The sequence below is a fragment of a genome, unplaced genomic scaffold (genome assembly GCF_019419815.1).
Source record: "Pyrus x bretschneideri cultivar Hongxiangsu unplaced genomic scaffold, Pyrus_bretschneideri_v1 Contig13, whole genome shotgun sequence".
Lineage (NCBI taxonomy): Eukaryota > Viridiplantae > Streptophyta > Magnoliopsida > Rosales > Rosaceae > Pyrus > Pyrus x bretschneideri.
The window spans coordinates 720,385-739,338 of NW_025999424.1; the positions used below are offsets into that span (position 1 = coordinate 720,385).

General features: G+C 39.3%; 4 protein-coding genes, 1 long non-coding RNA gene and 1 other non-coding gene across 8 annotated transcripts; 2 read left to right on the plus strand and 4 right to left on the minus strand.

Annotated features, from left to right (window-relative positions):
• The first annotated feature begins 835 nt into the window (after positions 1-835).
• Positions 836-3,081, plus strand: LOC125475010. The gene is made up of 4 exons (XM_048579331.1): positions 836-968; positions 2,180-2,238; positions 2,366-2,441; positions 2,574-3,081. The coding sequence occupies exons 1-4, from the start codon at positions 836-838 to the stop codon at positions 2,969-2,971; spliced, it is 666 nt and encodes a 221-aa protein (XP_048435288.1). The 3' UTR covers positions 2,972-3,081.
• A 279-nt stretch (positions 3,082-3,360) lies between these two features.
• TRNAH-GUG lies at positions 3,361-3,432 on the minus strand. Its single transcript has one exon. It is a non-coding gene; the product is annotated as a tRNA-His (tRNA).
• Positions 3,433-4,780: 1,348 nt separating this feature from the next.
• On the plus strand, positions 4,781-8,223 carry LOC103960894 (chloride channel protein CLC-b). Of its 2 annotated transcripts, XM_018650816.2 has the most exons (6): positions 4,782-5,194; positions 5,298-5,498; positions 5,628-5,805; positions 5,916-6,448; positions 6,535-7,687; positions 7,863-8,223. In XM_018650816.2, exons 1-6 carry the CDS (start codon positions 5,004-5,006, stop codon positions 7,968-7,970), a joined length of 2,364 nt encoding a protein of 787 aa, XP_018506332.2. In that variant the 5' UTR covers positions 4,782-5,003; the 3' UTR covers positions 7,971-8,223. The 2 variants fall into 2 exon arrangements, with proteins under 2 accessions (XP_048434773.1, XP_018506332.2); XM_048578816.1 differs by having other exon boundaries at positions 4,781-5,194; positions 6,535-8,223.
• LOC103960889 lies at positions 7,636-9,619 on the minus strand. Of its 2 annotated transcripts, XR_007256195.1 has the most exons (6): positions 9,286-9,619; positions 9,079-9,194; positions 8,815-8,830; positions 8,600-8,679; positions 7,840-7,944; positions 7,636-7,774 (listed from the first exon to the last, which is right to left on the minus strand). It is a non-coding gene; the product is annotated as an uncharacterized LOC103960889 (long non-coding RNA). The 2 variants fall into 2 exon arrangements; XR_001954316.2 differs by lacking the exon at positions 7,636-7,774 and having other exon boundaries at positions 7,808-7,944; positions 9,286-9,612.
• A 479-nt stretch (positions 9,620-10,098) lies between these two features.
• Positions 10,099-12,450, minus strand: LOC103960990 (receptor-like protein EIX2). The gene has a single exon (XM_009373495.3). The coding sequence runs from the start codon at positions 12,424-12,426 to the stop codon at positions 10,099-10,101; it is 2,328 nt and encodes a 775-aa protein (XP_009371770.3). The 5' UTR covers positions 12,427-12,450.
• A 2,417-nt stretch (positions 12,451-14,867) lies between these two features.
• On the minus strand, positions 14,868-18,022 carry LOC103960992 (receptor-like protein EIX2). Its single transcript, XM_048578648.1, has one exon. The coding sequence runs from the start codon at positions 18,007-18,009 to the stop codon at positions 15,037-15,039; it is 2,973 nt and encodes a 990-aa protein (XP_048434605.1). The 5' UTR covers positions 18,010-18,022; the 3' UTR covers positions 14,868-15,036.
• Positions 18,023-18,954: the final 932 nt, after the last annotated feature.

The window sequence follows — 18,954 nt, forward strand, 5'->3', positions numbered from 1 at the left end:
AAATTATGATAAGGGAGGTTCAAACGCTAATTTTAGAAAGAAAAAAAATATATATTTTAGCCAAATTAACTAGGATGCGATATTCTAACCTTATATTTTCTTTTCTCGTTTTTTGGTGTCAAACGAATTGTTATTCGGTTTAGTCAAATTTTTGATCCAATGGACTTTAGTCAAACTATTAACTCGATAAATAGGACTATTCTAAAAATTTCCGCCTAGGGCTAGGCGGTTGGCCACCATCCCGATTAATGCCTAGGTATTTGAAAATTAAGAAATGACGCCTAAACTTGCTTAGGCGCCTACCTAGACCCACCTTGGTACCCGCCTGGGCCGCAATTTCCACTCAGACAGAAAATAGATAATTTTCATTTTACATTTTATTTTTTCAATAAATTGTAAAAAATTTGTTGAATGCTTAGAGGAATACACATTGTATACTTTTTCTTTGTGTTTTCATTACGTTCTAATACTTCACAATTTATATGTCATTCTATTTGTAGTTACTCGATCACTTGGCAGGGGGTTTAGGAGGTATTTTTGAGTGCATGTTTCTCATATTGATAAAGCAGGTTTCGTCTCATTTTCTGGAAAGTCAGTCATACTATTTACCTATCCCAATGAAATTATGTATTTTTTTTAGCATAAGCAGACATTTATTTATATAATATAAATAAATTTATTTAAATCTGATTAGTCCACCTAAGCCTAGCCTGGCCGCCGCCCTTTTAAAACCTTGATAATAGTAAGAAACTTGCTTGTTATCTAATTAATTTTACTAATATTGTTTATTTTTTTTATGACTTGAATGAATGAATGTATGTATGCAGAAGCTGGAATGGCATATGCGGTGGAGACGGTGGCTGACGCGTTTTGCAAAAGCAGTAAACATGCACAGCTGCTCAGGGTGCATTCTGATTCGGGACACCGTCGTCACCACTTCTCCAACTCCGCCGGTAATAGTAGTACTGGTAATGTGATCAGGTGTGAAAACATCTCCACGGCCTGTTGACAATCAATACAAACTTGGAGATGGCAGTTCTGGTTCTGGTTATGGGTCTGAGTCTAGCCAATACAGAGACTCTATGATCAGGATCAAAGCCTTGTAATAACCATATTATTGTTAGCATGTAGATAATATTATTTGTTAAAAAAAAATATATTTTTATGTAAAATCTACATAATTTACTTAAATTTTGGCATACAAGCGTTATTATTAACCTCAAGCCTTTCATATTTCTCAATGATCAATGGACTGAAATTCAAATTTGAAAAACAGGAGATCCTTTTCGAATTTTTCCATTACAAGAATCTAAAATATTTAAGATACATATAATTTCAATTAGAAAAAAATGATGCATAGAATCTGGTATGGACCCTTAAAATTATGTCTTAAATTAAAGGGGAAAAAAAACATTTCAACCACATATTATTGATTATTCATATTGCTATATATTAGTTAACTAAATAATAATTCACTTTCCTACTAAAATCTAATCCATTTATAAGCTATTAACCTTAATATAATCTAATAAATTATTTTTTCATTGAACTAATAAAAGATTATAAACACCATAATAAGCTATATAACAGTTCAATATAATTTTAAAATAACTAAAATAAGTTTTTTGGGTAAGGAACTAAAATAAATATATTTTTTTTTCAATTAATTTCATTTTAGTTTTAAAGTTACTTTCGTTAAGTAATTTCAAAATTATGGATAAGGTATATGAACACTACGTTAATTTTCATGAGCAAAATGGTTTGGTCCACAGAATTTTTGGCCATGAAATCTCCTAAAGATTTTTCACTCTTCATGAAAAAAGGGTCCTCGAAATGGAATATTGTCCTCTGAGAGATCCTCTGCTTGAATGGCGTGAAGTATAAGATAAGAAGAAAGAATATATACCGTAAAACCTTAATTACCTTAATAATTTGATTACGGTTGAAATCTGTTTGATTGGTTATTAGTAACCCATTTAATTGTTTACAAGAATACCAAACAAACCACCTCTGTATAAACCACCCAGCAGTAGTATTGCTTTTGTGTTGTAAGTGAAGCAAAAACTTCCAAGAACTTCCTTGAGTACCAAGTAATATACAGTTTACGGTTAACCCATTTTCGATCGAGAAGCAGATCCGAGACACAGCACAGCACAATCTTTCAAGTACTCTTATGCAGAAACCTGTCAATCTGTGCCTTTTCTGATCATGGCTGAAACAATCAATTCTGGTTTCATGGTTAGTGACGTTTAGCAAACCCTAGCCAGCTATCTCCCTCGGTTTATTTTCCATGTGATTTCATTTTCTTTATTAATTTTGCCCAAATGAGGCGATTATATTTCAACTTTGGATTATGATTTTGCAGAGATTCGAGTTGAAACTGGATACCGGTACCCCCGGATGGCATAAGACCATGACCAAAGTTTTGAACAAAATCAAGGGTACGTGCAAAAAAAAAATATATATATATATATATATGTATATATCCTATAGTTCTTATGAATTATTATTGTTAATCTCATTGTTCTTGAATTCTTTATAGTTTAATTAATTTTGATTTGATCATAATTAAGGAGTGTCTTACACCATCGATGCACAAGCCGGAATTGCATATGTTTCGGGTACAATTGAACCGAACATGCTTCTCAAGTTATTAGGAAAATCAGGGAAGCATGCAGAATTGCTCAGAGTTGATTCAGGATATAAGCATCAGTTCTACGAAGCTAAACCTGTTGCTAATTACACAAATGGACAAGATTATGGGGCTTATTACCATAATAATCATGATTACGGATATTATGGGCACAATGGAAGCTATGAAACAACGATTCCCTACCATCATCATCCTCAGCACTACCCTAATTACTACGATACACAGGCAACTGTGCCAGCGATTAGATTTCCGCAGCCTCCTCCGCCAATGCAGGTCCACCCGTTTTATGATCCTGATACCCAATGCACCATTATGTGATCAGCATCGTATAATATATGTATGCGTGTGTGTGTGTATTATATGATGCTCATTACATAAAAATAAATGGGCTAAAAGTTTTTGTTTTTCCTTCTCCAACGTTTGGGAGATTAAGGGGCTTGATGATTCGGTTTGCCATTCTTCAATTATTAAAAGCAGAACGTTGAACTTCGGATGGAATTTTACACACACATAAACGTTGAACTTCGGATGTGTGTGTAATTATATGTATCAGAAGATACAATTTGTGTACAATAAACGTTCTTTCATGATTCTCGCAAAGTGGATAACCTTGAGTATTATAAGTTAGGGTTTGAGCGGACTTCTCTAGTGCACTTGAAGAGTTTATACCTGAACTATTTTATATACAAAAAATAAAAACTTAGTGGTGTGGCTGCTGGGATTCGAGCCCAGGTCTCCACGGCCACAACGTGGAATTCTTACCACTAAACTACAGCCACAAGTTGTTGAATTTTGACCACAATTGCACTATATGAACAAAATCCTAATTGGGCCTCGGTCAACCAGCCATTGTGAATCTTAGTTGGTAATTTGATATAAATACAATACTTTTATGTATTTAATACAATCATTATCTAATAAATATAATTAATGTGAATATATGTATTTAATGAAATCACTATCTGACCGACAAGATATTGATTATGTTAAATATGTGTAAGTATTGTAGCTAAATCCAATATATGAAATTGTACGGAATATCAAGCACCTAAAAAAGCAATGGACTATAGAACTTTTATATCAACACCAACATTGCATCTTAGTTCAAAATAAGTTTACCACTTATAACCTTAAATTATTGAATTAGGATACGATGTTGGCCATGATTTTATCCGTCTTCCTTTCAGAAAACGGATGGAGTTGGATTACTACACGTGTCAACTTGCGTATCCCCGCACCATTGCAGCCGGTCCATTTTCATCGAATTCAAACATGAAGAAAACCAAATTCCAAATTCCAGATTCGAATGCGGTTCGACAACTATACAAAACAAAATCCAAATCCCATATTTTAATAATTGAAACGTATAAACTGCCTTTTCAATCACCCCAAAGGTCACATTTGAAATCTACCGTTTATCTGTGCGATCTGGGGGTTCATATTTTGACACGTGTAATCTGCCCATGGGGATCACACATTTTTTGGCGATCTTTCTAGTTGCAGATTTTAGCAGTTTCAGATCAGGATATGGATGATACATATGTAAATTAATTATCATACTTCGCCTAGAAGATAAGTCATGTTTAATGCGTAGCTATCATGTATTTAAAATCAATAGGGTCGATATCAACCCGAAAAATTATTAATATCTCATAAGGACATGCAAGGTCTTATCTCCATCAACGTGCAATTTATTCTTAACACGCACCTCGCATGAGAGAAATTTTCAAACTAAACACGTAGACAACACAAATTAGATAATATAAAACACATGTGATTGTTGAAATTTATACGTAAACAACCTACTTTGATTCCAAAAATTAAGTTTAAAGTTCCACCCTAAAACTATTATGAAGCCAATATGCAATACGCGTTCATCATTAACCAACATGCAAGAGGATGATGATCATATGGATTATCATTGATAACACAATTGATAGAAAATTATGAGATTGTCTCAAATCATTCATTTCCAAACGTCCAATCCCACATTGCCAATGTTGGCATGTACGTACAAAAATCGAACAAGTGTCTTGTATATTTAATTATTGAGAACTTTAATGAAAAACTCCGGTACTGTATATTTTAACGAAAAATCATATTTTTACATTAAAAAGTCAATCCTGATACTATTCACTTTACCCTTTATTTTGTCATTTTCATTAGAATCACAATTTTCAAATCTTTTTCATTAGTTTTCTAAGATAATATCGATGGCCTGATACCGGTCGTTCTCAGCTTCTGGCCAATATAACATTCGTAGCCAATAAGAGTAGCTGTACCACCTCAGACAGAGAGTTTGTGAGCTTTCTGTTTCTGTTTCTCTCACTCTGCAGCTTCCACGAGCTCGATGGCGGAACACTCGAACCACCATGCAGAAGCTACGATTCCGCAAACCATGCAAGAAACCGGTGCGGAAGAAAGAGATCCAGAGAGCATTTCTCTCCAGCAACCACTCCTCAAGAGAAGCCGAACACTTTCTTCCACTCCACTGGCTATGGTCGGAGCCAAAGTCTCACATATCGAGAGCTTGGACTACGAGTAACGACTTTAAACGATCCATTTCTAGTTTCATCGAAAAGAAACACCTGAATCCTTATTGTGTTGATCTTCATCACATTGAATTGAAGTTGGTTTGATGCAGGATCAACGAGAACGATCTGTTCAAGCATGATTGGAGAAGCAGATCCAAAGTCCAAGTCTTGCAGTATATATTTTTGAAATGGATCCTTGCCTGCCTTGTTGGACTCCTAACTGGTATAATTGCCACCCTCATTAACCTCGCTGTTGAGAATATTGCCGGCTACAAGCTTCTTGCCGCCGTTAGTTTCATAGAGAAAGAGAGGTTTGTTGTATTCCTCTGTATTTCTACCGAACTTTCAATGTTGTATTCAGCTACTACAATCCAGATATCATATATAGTCCATTGAAATGCCTGTGATTGCATAAACAATATGGGAATTGTGTGGTGTAGGTACCTGATGGGGTTCATCTTTATAGCTGGGGCCAATCTTCTACTGACCGCAATTGCTTCTGTTCTCTGCGTGTGTTTTGCTCCGACTGCAGCTGGACCCGGTATACCTGAAATCAAAGCGTATCTCAACGGAGTTGACACACCGAATATGTTTGGTGCGACAACAATGATTGTCAAGGTGGATTTTCTTTTGCAAATCGAACATTGTTTCTTCTCTATCAGATTACTCTTAGGAAAGTATGTCATAATTTATTAAGCTAAGTGGCACGAAAAACTTTCATCCTGCAGATATTCGGAAGCATTGGGGCTGTTTCTGCAGGCCTAGATCTTGGAAAAGAAGGACCTCTTGTGCACATTGGAAGCTGCATTGCTTCGTTATTAGGTCAAGGGGGACCTGACAATTACCGTATTAAATGGCGTTGGCTCCGCTACTTCAATAATGACCGTGACCGCCGAGATCTCATTACCTGTGGCGCTGCCTCTGGGGTATGTGCAGCTTTCCGAGCTCCTGTGGGTGGTGTACTGTTTGCCCTTGAAGAGGTGGCGACATGGTGGAGGAGTGCTCTTCTCTGGAGAACTTTCTTCAGCACAGCTATTGTGGTGGTGGTGCTTAGAGCTTTTATCGAAATATGCAATTCTGGGGAATGTGGGCTTTTCGGGAAAGGAGGGCTTATCATGTTCGACGTAAGCACTGTTACTGTGACGTACAATGCGTGGGATATCATCCCCGTAGCTGTAATTGGCATTATTGGTGGAGTTTTGGGAAGCCTGTACAACTATCTTCTCCACAAGATTCTCAGACTATACAACCTCATAAATCAGTAAGCAACCCTAAACCAAATGCGAAAACTGACACAACACGATGTCAATTCGATACTAATTGCTTCTTGATTTACTCTTCTGGCAGGAAGGGGAAAGTTCACAAGCTCCTCCTCAGTCTCACTGTATCACTCTTTACTTCTGGATGCCTATACGGTCTCCCTTTCCTTGTCGAATGCACACCCTGTGACTCCTCTCTTTCGGAGTCTGCCTGTCCCACCAATGAAGGATCTGGAAACTACAAAAAGTTCAACTGCCCAGATGGCCACTACAATGACCTAGCTACTCTTCTCCTTGCCACTAATGATGATGCAGTTCGAAACATCTTTTCGACAAACACTTCTGCTGAGTATCATCCTTTATCCCTCCTAATCTTCTTCGTATTATATTGCATCTTAGGATTGTTTACCTTTGGAATTGCTGTGCCGTCTGGACTGTTCCTCCCCATCATCCTTATGGGCTCAGCTTATGGCCGTCTGCTTGGAATTGCCATGCAATCATATACGAGCATTGACCAGGGGCTTTTCGCTGTTCTTGGTGCAGCTTCCCTAATGGCAGGGTCAATGAGGATGACTGTTTCGTTATGTGTCATATTTCTTGAGCTCACCAATAACCTCCTCTTACTACCCATAACAATGCTTGTCCTTCTAATTGCCAAAACAGTTGGAGACAGTTTCAATCCGAGCATCTATGAGATTATACTGCACTTAAAGGGTTTGCCTTTCTTGGAGGCACATCCAGAACAGTGGATGAGAAATCTGACTGTAGGTGAGCTTGCTGATGCGAAGCCACCAGTAGTAACACTCCGTGGAATTGAAAAGGTGGATCGTATTGTGGAGGTCCTGAGAAACACCACACACAATGGTTTCCCTGTTGTAGATGAAGGAGTGGTGCCACCAATGGGATTGGCTGTTGGGGCAACAGAAGTACATGGACTAATTCTTCGAGCTCACCTTCTTCAGGTGCTGAAAAAGAAATGGTTCCTAAGAGAGAAAAGAAGAACAGAGGAGTGGGAAGTTAGAGAGAAATTTACCTCGGTTGAGTTGGCCGAGAGGGAAGGGAAGATCGAGGAGGTGGCTGTGAAAAGTGATGAAATGGAGATGTATGTAGATCTGCATCCACTCACCAATAGAACACCATACACAGTGATGGAAGGCATGTCAGTGGCAAAAGCTATGGTGCTTTTCAGGCAAGTGGGACTTCGCCATTTGCTCGTTGTGCCAAATTATGAAGCATCTCGGGTGAGTTTATCAACCATTCTCATTTTACAAAACACCATGCACTTGTTAACGAGAGTTACAGTCTACTTCCGCACGAGCATATTTATTCTGTCCATTGAGCATAGTTATTCAAGATGGTACACTATAGTTTTTGTAAAGGCCAAATCACTAACCTCGACGTTTGCTCCATTTGTAGGTGCCTCCAGTGGTTGGGATCTTAACCAGGCAGGATTTAATAGCCTACAACATTTTGAATGCATTTCCACATCTCGCAAAATCTGCAGGCAGAGAGAAGGGGAACTGAAAATGTCTTCGCCTCAACCAACGAACTAGCAGCTTTCCTGATGGAAGACAATGCACTCTTATCTTTTGAAGTTTCCTATTCAATTATTTATTCTTTTCATCCAATTCAAAAGGAGCTAGGTAGATATACAACAGAGTGCAATTTCATTCATTTGTAGCTATTCATTTTACACATGTTTCAGCCGACGGTGAACAAAATCCCTTTCTACAAAAGGGCAGACAACACAGAAGAATTGGTTTTGTTACAGTCTCTCTGCTAGATTCTCCCACTCGTCTTCTTCTAATAACCCCAAAAAAATTTCAAGCGGTCATCACTGAAAGTCACTGCAAAATCCTAGTTTCAGAATTCTTTACAAGCGTTTCTTCTTCTTTCTTCCTGTTCTATTTTTCTTACACGGCTAAAACCTCAATGCCGCAATCATGGGAAATGAACAAACACCAAATTAAAAGTATAATATATGCTATGAATCAAACAGCTTGGATATTTTTAGAAGCATGCCTGGATAAGAACCAGAACGAAGGTAGTGTTTGAAGGAATCTTGATAATATATCAAAAATATAAACAATCCTGAATTTCAATCCAATTAACGTAACAAGACGGGAGTCAAAAGAAAAGAAACTGAAAAACACCTCGGGGTTGCAGGAATAAAATTATAGCCAAGGGCTTTTTCCAAGTGCCATGCCTTGCTAGACAACAAATCCTTGCAATCCTGTTGAAACATTAATCCCTAGTTAGGTAGAGGAAGAAATGGTGACAATCAAAGTAAAGCAAGACGGGATGGAACGATCAGAGAGCAGAGAATAATTAATCTGATTCATAAAATATCATAGCAATAACTTCATACCTCTTTGGATGATTAGCTGCAAAAACAGAAAAGAAAATTCAAATTAAACTAAAAATATAAAATTTAACACTAATCCAAGGATTAAAAGATCAAATATAAAGTCATTAGGATTGGGACCGCCATCCCCACTAACACCAAACCCAAATAATATCAGGATCAAAACCCTAATTAATACCAGAAAGATCATTCTTTTTACTTAAATTAAAAATTAAAAAAAAGGCCTAAACTTTACGAATTTGTGGGGGGAAAGTAGTAAAGTAATACCAATTTTGCAACTGTCAAAAGTGAAATCTGAGACTCCAACTGTCTTGAAGAACTCCGTCGCCTCGTCGACGATAACCGGACGGTGGAGATTGGACTCGTGCGTACACCCGGAGCACCTGATTATACACCCAGCAGAAAATAAAATTCAAATTAAATCGAACAATAATATGAGAAAATAAATTAAGGGGGATTTCAGCTGAGAGTTACGATTCGAAGTAAGGGCAGTGGAGGGTGCAGGTTAGCGGCGGCGGAGTTGATCTAGCGCTTAGGGAGAGTGAGAAGGTAGTGCTGCTGGTACTTGTGGCGGTGCTGAAGCAGACGGCTAAGGCTAAGGGCGCACTGCTACAGGGGACGCGTTGCAGGTGATGAGACGAGGGGGAGGAGGACGGACGGAGAGGAAGCAGAGGGGCATGTTGTTCCGCCGCTGCTCTGTGGCGGTAACGGATAATAGACAAAGCAATGTTGATGAAGGATTTTGGTAGGAAGATCTCAACGGTAACAAAACTGGAAAAGCTGCTAATTACAAAATTTTCCCGGCGTTTTAGTGGTTGTTCAATTTTGGTCGTCAAACGTTTTTTTTTGTAGCAAATTAGTCCATAACGTGTAGATTCGTTCTTTGAATCAACCAAATTTGGGTTTGGTTACTTTTTTTCGTTTTCTAGCATAAATGCCTACTCTTAGACAAAAGTGGTCAAATTCTAACATATTAAGGGCATTTTTATCAAGTACACGAGCTATCGAAATATCTTTTAGAAAGTGATCACGTGTTATTCTGTCAACTTTTGTAACGAAAGAAACTTTTAGATAAATTAAAATTGAAGGATCAAAGTGGAAGCACAACAATAATTTAAGATACAAATAGAGATATGTAGAGTAATATTGTGGAATATGTGTCTTGACTTACAAGCAAAACATAAAGGACATTGAAACCACGCTTACAAATTCATAAAGGAAAAGGAAAATATTAAACATCTTTATTTGCTTAAATAAGCTTTCACAGTTGAAAGCTTCTTCTAAAATCTATGATCTTTTCTGCAGATAAGTAGCAATGGCTGAGAAAAAATCAAGCACAGCATACTTCACCTTGTCAACGAAGCAAAAGTAGGCATATCTCCAAGACTTCTTGACGGCCAAAGTCCCAAAAACTCCCCAGAACCCGAAACAGAAACCTATCACCACGCTGAAGATGAACCATAGCCTATCAGACTTACTGTCATCATCCTCCCCATCTGCACTTGGAACCGGAGGTGTTTCCTTGTCGCCTTGGCAATCGGTTGGTAATGGAAGCCCGCAGAGACCGGCATTGCCTTCATAAATGGATGCATCGAAGGTTTCAAACTGGTTGCTTGTTGGGATTTTCCCGGATAAGTTGTTGTACGACAAGTTGAGATGACTCAAAAATGTTAAAAAAACCATGCTCTGTGGAATTGGACCCGAAAGTTTGTTGCTCGATAGGTCCAGAGTTTCTATCTGCTCCAAGTCTCCGATCTTCGCTGGGATATTTCCTGTCAAATGATTCATGGACAGATTCAAGGTGCCTAACCTTGTAAGGCTTGTTAGCCCCACAGGCATCTCTCCTGACAAGTTGTTGTCTGAGAGATCAACACTATTGAAAAGGTAAAGGATGGAGTTATATTCGAGGAACCTTCCTTTTGCCACTACCTTCAATTTTCCCTGGTAAAGATAATCTTCTGTATCCTTATTTGTGAGATCGGATCTGAAGCCAGTTAAGTTACCTATGCAGCGGGGAACATTTCCAGAGATATTGTTGTGTGAGAGGTCCAATATGTGGAGATTGGAAAGACCACATAACTGCGAAGGGATGCTTCCGCTAAACCAGTTGAGCCTCAGACGCAAAATCAACAAAGAGGGCATGCTTTCTCCAATGGAAGCTGGAATAGCTCCAGAGAAATTGTTCTCACCAAGATCAAGACTCTTCATGTCAGTGAAGTTTTTCATGGAAGGAAGTTTGCCCGAAAGGTGGTTGCTAGAGAGTATCAAGAATCTCAGTATAGTTAGAGAAGTTAAGGATGGTGGGATTGAACCTGAAAGACTGTTATTCGACACATCTAGGATGTACAATGATGGTATACTATCCCAAAAGTTAGGAATCTCACCAGACAACAGGTTATTTGAGATAACCATGGTTGATAATTGGCTTAGATTACCCATGGACAGGGGAATGCTTCCATTCAAAGAGTTCTGAGAAATGTCTAGATCCGTCAGAGAGGGCATTACTTCACTAATGTCACGAGGAATTGGCCCAGAAAACAGATTATCTCTAAGATACAACATGGTAATGTTTGATGACCAGAGTGGGAGGGGGCCCTCGAAGCGGTTTGTACTCAAATCAACGGTGCCAGGACTGATAAATCGTAATGAGTTAGGCACCCTGCCGCTTAGCTGATTATAAGCGACATCTAGTTTATCTAATTGGAAATCCAACTGCCAAAACCACTCCGGTATGGTATCCGAAATCCTAGCATTGTTGAGTACCAGAGTGACCAGCTCGGTCTGATTTCTGAGCCATGTAGGAAATTTAGGACCTAGTTGGCATGACCTAATGTTCAAGTATCTCAGCTTAAAGGGAGGTATCCAATCGGAACTAATGTCGAAAACTAAGGAAATGTTTGGGTTATTGTTATATATTGAAACATCTGTAAGGCTTCCAAGTTTCATGAAATGAGCTTCGGTAATCGAACCTTCCCATGTGTTTTCCGAGATATCTAGTGCAGTCAGCGATGAGAGCTGCCCAAGACCTTCAGGGATGCTCCCACTCATTTGATTATTTGAAATGTAGAACTCCTCCAAAGATTTCAGCTTGCCAATAGATTTTGGGATTGAGCCCTGAAATGAATTAAACCACAATTTGAGGATTCTTAAGGTTTTAAGATTTCCCAAAGAATCCGGCAGATTTCCTGTCAGGTTGTTATATCCCAAATCCAGCCTCTCTAAGCTGCTGTTTCTGCATGCAGACAAACTATCAACGAAATCAGTAATCTCGCCAGTAAATTTGTTGGTGGGAAGATTCACCGTCTGCAAGTTGCATAGCATTCCCAAGCTTCTTGGCAACGGTCCTACAATGTTTGAGTTTTCCGACAAATCAAGCGTCCGAAGAGATGTCAAACTACCAAATGTTTCTGGAAGTGCTCCGTGGAGATTGGTTGAGTGCATTTCAAGGGTGACTAGTTTAGTCAGATTGAACAACCAGGGAGGTAATGTGGAGTTGAAATCATTGTTTGAGAGATCGAGAATCAAAAGGGATGCGAAATTCATGGAAGGAAGGGTGAGAGGAAGAACGGAAAGTCTACAAGAGGACAGATGCAATTCAACGAGCGAAGGTAGCATATTGACAGTGGGAAGCCAACGTGGTTTAGCCTTGCTAAGGTCTACTCCTCCGAGGTTTAGGTACTTTAAGGAATAAAGAGTTGGAAGCCATCGAAGATCATTCGCTATCGGTTCGAAAAGATAATAGCTGAGGTCTAGAGAAAGCAATCTCGAAAGGTTTCCAAAACTTTGGGGAATGACTTCGCCGAAAGATGCACTAGAGAGATTGAGGTATTCCAATTTCTCTAGTGATCCGATGAAGTTTGGAATTCGAACACCTTCAAAGTTATTCATGCTCAAATCCAAGTGAATCAAATCTTTCAAAACAAGCAAAGAAGGGTTGATCTCACCGCCAAATGCAAGCAATGTTCCATCCTCGCCGTCTGAAAATCCGTTGCGTAGATTGAGCGTGGTTACGCGTCCAGTTACGTTGTTGCAACCTACACCACTCCAATTGCAGCAATCTTCTCCCACCCAAGACGAAAGCCGGCCTGAAGGATCTGTAAGACCGGCTTTGAGCTCGAGAAGGGCTTTCCTCTCAGTTTCCTTGCATCCCACGTTATGATCAGCACTGCAGGAACCAAGTTTAGTGGTTTCAAAGAAGAGGAAACCTGACAGTATAAAAAGTGAAAAAAGTTGGATGGAAGCACTTCTGGGAACCATACTTCTTATGTTAGCATGCAATGAGATATGCTTTGTAGGTCTCAAGATATCTGCAATATTTAAAGTGTGAAAAAGTATAACAATGTCATTTTTTCTAAGGAGAATGAGTCTTCGTGGAAAATGGGCAGCCGGCCGATTGTCTGTAGTTGGCCTTTCACAGTCGCTGGACTTCCAAGTCAGTGGTCTCGACCCTTAGTGTGTCTAGGAGTATTTGTATTACCTGGGGTATGCTGTTATTGTTTCGTTTCGTGGCAAATACATAAAAACATGTGTAAGTTTTGTTCACATAACTTGTTTTATTGACATCGGATGCAACGATAATGGTACATACGTATCAAATAAGGGCTCATTGGCAGTGGCGAAGTCAGGAATTGTCGGACAAAGGGGCGAAAACGCTCTCTCCACCGAATCGGTTGTAACCGGTAACACTAAAACCAATGTAAGTAGCTTACATACTAATTTGTAGCTTTGGGACCTCCCAATCTTCAAATTGTTTTTCTCTAATATATGGGAAATAATATTCACAATGTCATTTTCTACCTTTCAATCTTTTGTTTTTTTTTTAGCAATTGCATTCAATAAAGTAATAAAAATTAAGTGGCATAAACAAGAGAACGAAGACACAAAGACATAAACAAGAGAATGAAGACACAAAGACATAAACAAAGGTAAAAATTGTTGATGATGTTATCTTTTATGTATTATAACTAGTTAATATGATAATCATACGTGATGAGAGGGCCAATTGCCCTTGGATTGTTGACCCAAAAGAATATGTACAATGAAACATAAAAGTGACATCTCCAAGGTAAGAAGCAACTGGGAAAATGATTTTCCCATAAAAGGTCACCATCAAATCTTTGGTCGGGATCATTTTTCATGATTGAGCATTAGGGTGTAGTACCTAATGGGCCGGGCTCATTAGGTCCAATGGCAGTTTTGACATACCACAACAAATACATTACTAATTTTTGCAAAAAAATCAAAAGCAAAAGACGATCGTGTTTTCCCTTGCAATATTCCTCCTAATCGGAGAAGATAGGAAACCAAATCTCCTCTGTAAGTCGTCATTTTCAGGGCTTTGAATTCCTACTCCTCAGAATTTGTGGTTTTCTGATTCTTTCCTGGTGCTCTTCACGCACAAAAGCAGCAGCTGCAGAGGGGCAGTGTCTCATTCTCAGTGTAATTTTGAAAATTTATAGCGGCGGCGGAGTTGAGCTAGCGCTTAGTGAGAGAGAAGGTAGTGCTGCTGGTACTTGTGGTGCTGAAGCAGACGGCCAAGGGCGCACTGCTACTGGAGACACGTGGCAGGCGATGAGACGAGGGGGAGGAGGACGGACGGAGAGGAAGCAGAGAGGCATGTTGTTCCGCCGCTGCTCTGTGGCGGGACGGATAATAGACAAAAAGCAAATGTAGATGAGGGATTTTGGTAGGAAGATCTCAACGGTAATAAAACGGGAAAAGCCGCTAATTACAAAATTTTTCCGGAGTTTTAGTGGTTGTTCAATTTTGGTCGTCAAACGTTTTTTAGTAGCAAATTAGTCCATAACGTGTAGATTCGTTCTTTGAATCAATCAAATTTGGGTTTGGTTAATTTTGTTCGTTTTCTAGCATAAAGACCTACTCTTAGACAAAAGTGGTCAAATTCTAATATATTAAGGGCATTTTTATCAAGTACACAAGATATCGAAATATCTTTTAGAAAGTGATCACGTGTTATCTCGTCAACTTTTGTAATGAAAGTAACTTTTAAATAAATTAAAATTGAAAATCCAAGTGGAAGCACCGTAATAATTTAAGATACAAATAGAGATTTGTAGAGTAATATTGTAGAATATGTGTCTTGACTTACAAGCAAAACATAAAGGACATTGAAACCACGCTTACAAATTCATAAAGGAAAAGGAAAATATTAAACATCTTTATTTGCTTAAATAAGCTTTCACAGTTGACAGCTTCTTCTAAAATCTATGATCTTTTCTGCAGATAAGTAGCAATGGCTGAGAAAAAATCAAGCACAGCATACTTCACCTTGTCAACGAAGCAAAAGTAGGCATATCTCCAAGACTTCTTGACAGCCAAAGTCCCGAAAACTCCCCAGAACCCGAAACAGAAACCTATCACCACGCTGATGATGAACCATAGCCTATCAGACTTACTGTCATCATCTTCCCCATCTGCACTTGGAACCGGGGGTATTTCCTTGTCGCCTTGGCAATCGGTTGGTAATGGATGCCCACAGAGACCGGCATTGCCTTCATAAATGGATGGATCAATGAAGGTTCCAAACTGGTTGCTTGTTGGGATTTTCCCGGACAAGTTGTTGTATGACAAGTTGAGATGATTCAAAAATGTTAAAGAAACCATGGTCTGTGGAATTGGACCCGAAAGTTTGTTGCTTGATAGGTCAAGAGTTTCTATCCACTCCAAGTTTCCGATCTCTGCTGGGATATTTCCTGTCAAATGATTCATGGACAGATTCAAGGTGCCTAACCTTGTAAGGCTTGCTAGCCCCACAGGTATCTCTCCTGACAAGTTGTTGTCCGAGAGATCAACACTAGTGACAAGGTAAAGGATGAAGCTATATTCGAGGACCCTTCCTTTTGTCACTACCTTAAATCTTTCATTGTAAAGAAGACCTTTTGTATCCTTATTTGTGAGATTGGATCTGAGGCCAGTTAAGTTACCTATGCAGCGGGGAACATTTCCGGAGATATTGTTGTGTGAGAGGTCCAATATGTGGAGATTGGAAAGACCACATAACTGCGAAGGGATGCTTCCGCTAAACCAGTTGAGCCTCAGACACAAAATCAACAAAGAGGGCATGCTTTCTCCAATGGAAGCTGGAATAGCTCCAGAGAAATTGTTCTCACCAAGATCAAGCATCGTCATGTCAGTGAAGTTTTTCATGGAAGGAAGTTTGCCCAAAAGGTGGTTGCTAGAGAGTATCAAGTGTTTGAGTAAAGTTAGAGAAGTTAAGGATGGTGGGATTGAACCTGAAAGACTGTTATTCGACATATCTAGGATGTACAATGATGGTATACTGTCCCAAAAGTTAGGAATCTCACCAGACAACAGGTTATTTGAGATAACCATGGTTGTTAATTGGCTTAGATTACCCATGGACAGGGGAATGCTTCCATTCAAAGAGTTCTGAGAAATGTCTAGATCCGTCAGAGATGGCATTACTTCACTAATGTCACGAGGAATTGGCCCAGAAAACAGATTATCTCTAATATACAACATGGTAATGTTTGATGACCAGAGTGGGAGGGGGCCCTCGAAGCGGTTTGTACTCAAATCAACGGTGCCAGGACTGATAAATCGTAATGAGTTGGGCACCCTGCCGCTTAGCTGATTATAAGAGACATCTAGTTTATCTAATTGGAAATCCAACTGCCAAAACCACTTCGGTATGGTATCCGAAATCCTAGCATTGTTGAGTACCAAAGTGACCAGCTCAGTCTGATTTCTGAGCCATGTAGGAAATTTAGGACCTAGTTGGCATGACCTAATGTTCAAGTATCTCAGCTTAAAGGGAGGTATCCAATCGGAACTAATGTCGAAAACTAAGGAAATGTTTGGGTTATTGTTATATATTGAAACATCTGTAAGGCTTCCAAGTTTCATGAAATGAGCTTCTGTAATCGAACCTTCCCATGTGTTTTCCGAGATATCTAGTGCAGTCAGCGACGAGAGCTGCCCAAGACCTTCAGGGATGCTCCCACTCATTTGATTATTTGAAATGTAGAACTCCTCCAAAGATTTCAGCTTGCCAATAGATTTTGGGATTGAGCCTTCAAATGAATTAAACCACAATTTGAGGAATCTTAAGGTTTTAAGATTTCCCAAAGAATCCGGCAGTCTTCCTGTCAAGTTGTTATATCCCAAATCCAGCCTCTCTAAGCTGTTGTTTATGCATGCAGACAACCTATCAACGAAATCAGTAATGTCGCCCGTAATGTTGTTACTGGGAAGATTCACCGTCTGCAAGTTGCACAGCATTCCCAAGCTTCTTGGCAAAGGTCCTTCAATGTTTGAGTTTTCTGACAAATCAAGCGTCCGAAGAGATGTCAAACTACCAAATGTTTCTGGAAGTGCTCCGTGGAGATTGGTTGAGTGCATTTCAAGGGTGACTAGGTTAGTCAGATTGAACAACCAGGGAGGTAATGTGGAGTTGAAATTGTTGTTTGAAAGATCGAGAATTGAAAGGGATGCGAAATTCATGGAAGGAAGGGTGAGAGGAAGGATGGAAAGTCCACAAGAGGGCAAATGCAATTCAACGAGCGAAGGTAGCATATTGACAGTGGGAAGCCAACGTGATTTAGCCTTGCTAAGGTCTACTCCTCCGAGGTTTAGGTACTTTAAGGAAAAAAGAGTTGGAAGCCATCGAAGATTATTCGCTATGGGTTCAAAAAGATAATAGCTGAGGTCTAGAGAAAGCAATCTCGAAAGGTTTCCAAAACTTCGGGGAATGACTCCACCGAAAGATGCACTAGAGAGATTGAGGTATTCCAATTTCTCTAGTGATCCGATGAAGTTTGGAATTCGAACACCTTCAAAGTTATTCATGCTCAAATCCAAGTGGATCAAATCTTTCAAAACAAGCAAAGAAGGGTTGATCTCACCGCCAAATGCAAGCAATGTTCCATCCTCGCCGTCTGAAAATTCGTTGCGTAGATTGAGCATGGTCACACGTCCAGTTACGTTGTTGCAGCCCACACCGCTCCAATTGCAGCAATCTTCTCCCACCCAAGACGAAAGCCGGCCTGAAGGATCTGTGAGACCGGCTTTGAGCTCGAGAAGGGCTTTCCTCTCAGTTTCCTTGCATCCCACGTTACGATCAGCACTGCAGGAACCAAGTTTAGTGGTTTCAAAGAAGAGGAAACCTGACAGTATAATAAGTGAAAAAAGTTGGACGGAAGCACTTCTGGGAACCATATTTCTTATGTGAGCATGCAATGAGATATGCTTTGCAGGTCTCAAGATATCTCCAATATTTAAAGTGTGAAAAAGTATAACAATGTCATTTTTTCTAAGGAGAATGAGTCTTCGTGGAAAATGGGCAGCCGGCCGATTGTCTGTGGCTGGCCTTTCACAGTCGCTAGACTTCCAAGTCAGTGGTCCCGACCCTTAGCGTGTCTACAGGTATTTGCATTACATGGGTATGCTGTTATATGTTTCATTTCGAGGCAAATACATAAAAACATGCGTAAGTTTTGTTCACTTAACTTGTTCTATTGACACCGGATGCAACGATAATAGTACATGTTAAAGAAATCAACCCCATCTCATTAAAGGACCTACACAAATCTAGAATAAAGAATTCTAGAACATTCACTAAGGTTGGTTAGCTAGATTATCCAAGTTAAAGTAGTACTTTGTAGAAATGACTAGAATGTTGTTTCTTAAGTTGGTGGAAGAGTCTAGAAGAATGGTGTGGTTTCCACCAACATGCAAGATTAGTGTAGATAATTCTAGCTTAGGAAGTTAGTGGAATTATCTAGATATCTCTAGCATGGTGTGTCCATGCTTTTCCAAGGTTCCATCCATGCCTATAAAAGGAGAAGGCATCCACACCATTTGTATCAACAAATCAACAAGCAACCAATCAATTAAGAAGAGCTAAGTAAGAGAGTGGGAAGCCTTGTAAGTAGTCTTGTAAGAGTGTGAGTGCTCTAGAGTTTGTCTCTAGAAAGTGAGTGAGTGTCATTGTTCTTAAGAGTGTCCTTTGAGAGTGTTGTAATATTTGTTTGTGTAATACAAGTAATTTGTTTACTTGTATTGTCTCTCCAACACTTGTGTTAGAGTTGTGTACTCTAAGTTTTTTTTTTGCCCATCAGTACATAGGTATCGTATAAGAGCTCGTTGGGAAGTGATTTTAAA

What these genes read in the sequence shown, in the direction of transcription:
- LOC103960894 (XM_048578816.1), top strand. Translation starts at nt 5,004, where the DNA reads ATGGCGGAACACTCGAACCACCATGCAGAAGCTACGATTCCGCAAACC. An exon ending in ATCGAGAGCTTGGACTACGA is followed by an intron (nt 5,195 to 5,297) that starts GTAACGACTTTA and finishes GGTTTGATGCAG; the next exon opens with GATCAACGAGAACGATCTGT. An exon ending in CTATACAACCTCATAAATCA is followed by an intron (nt 6,449 to 6,534) that starts GTAAGCAACCCT and finishes CTCTTCTGGCAG; the next exon opens with GAAGGGGAAAGTTCACAAGC.
- LOC103960992 (XM_048578648.1), bottom strand. Translation starts at nt 18,009, where the DNA reads ATGGTTCCCAGAAGTGCTTCCGTCCAACTTTTTTCACTTATTATACTG.
- LOC103960990 (XM_009373495.3), bottom strand. Translation starts at nt 12,426, where the DNA reads ATGCTACCTTCGCTCGTTGAATTGCATCTGTCCTCTTGTAGACTTTCC.
- LOC125475010 (XM_048579331.1), top strand. Translation starts at nt 836, where the DNA reads ATGGCATATGCGGTGGAGACGGTGGCTGACGCGTTTTGCAAAAGCAGT. An exon ending in CGCCGGTAATAGTAGTACTG is followed by an intron (nt 969 to 2,179) that starts GTAATGTGATCA and finishes ACTCTTATGCAG; the next exon opens with AAACCTGTCAATCTGTGCCT. An exon ending in CAATCAATTCTGGTTTCATG is followed by an intron (nt 2,239 to 2,365) that starts GTTAGTGACGTT and finishes ATGATTTTGCAG; the next exon opens with AGATTCGAGTTGAAACTGGA.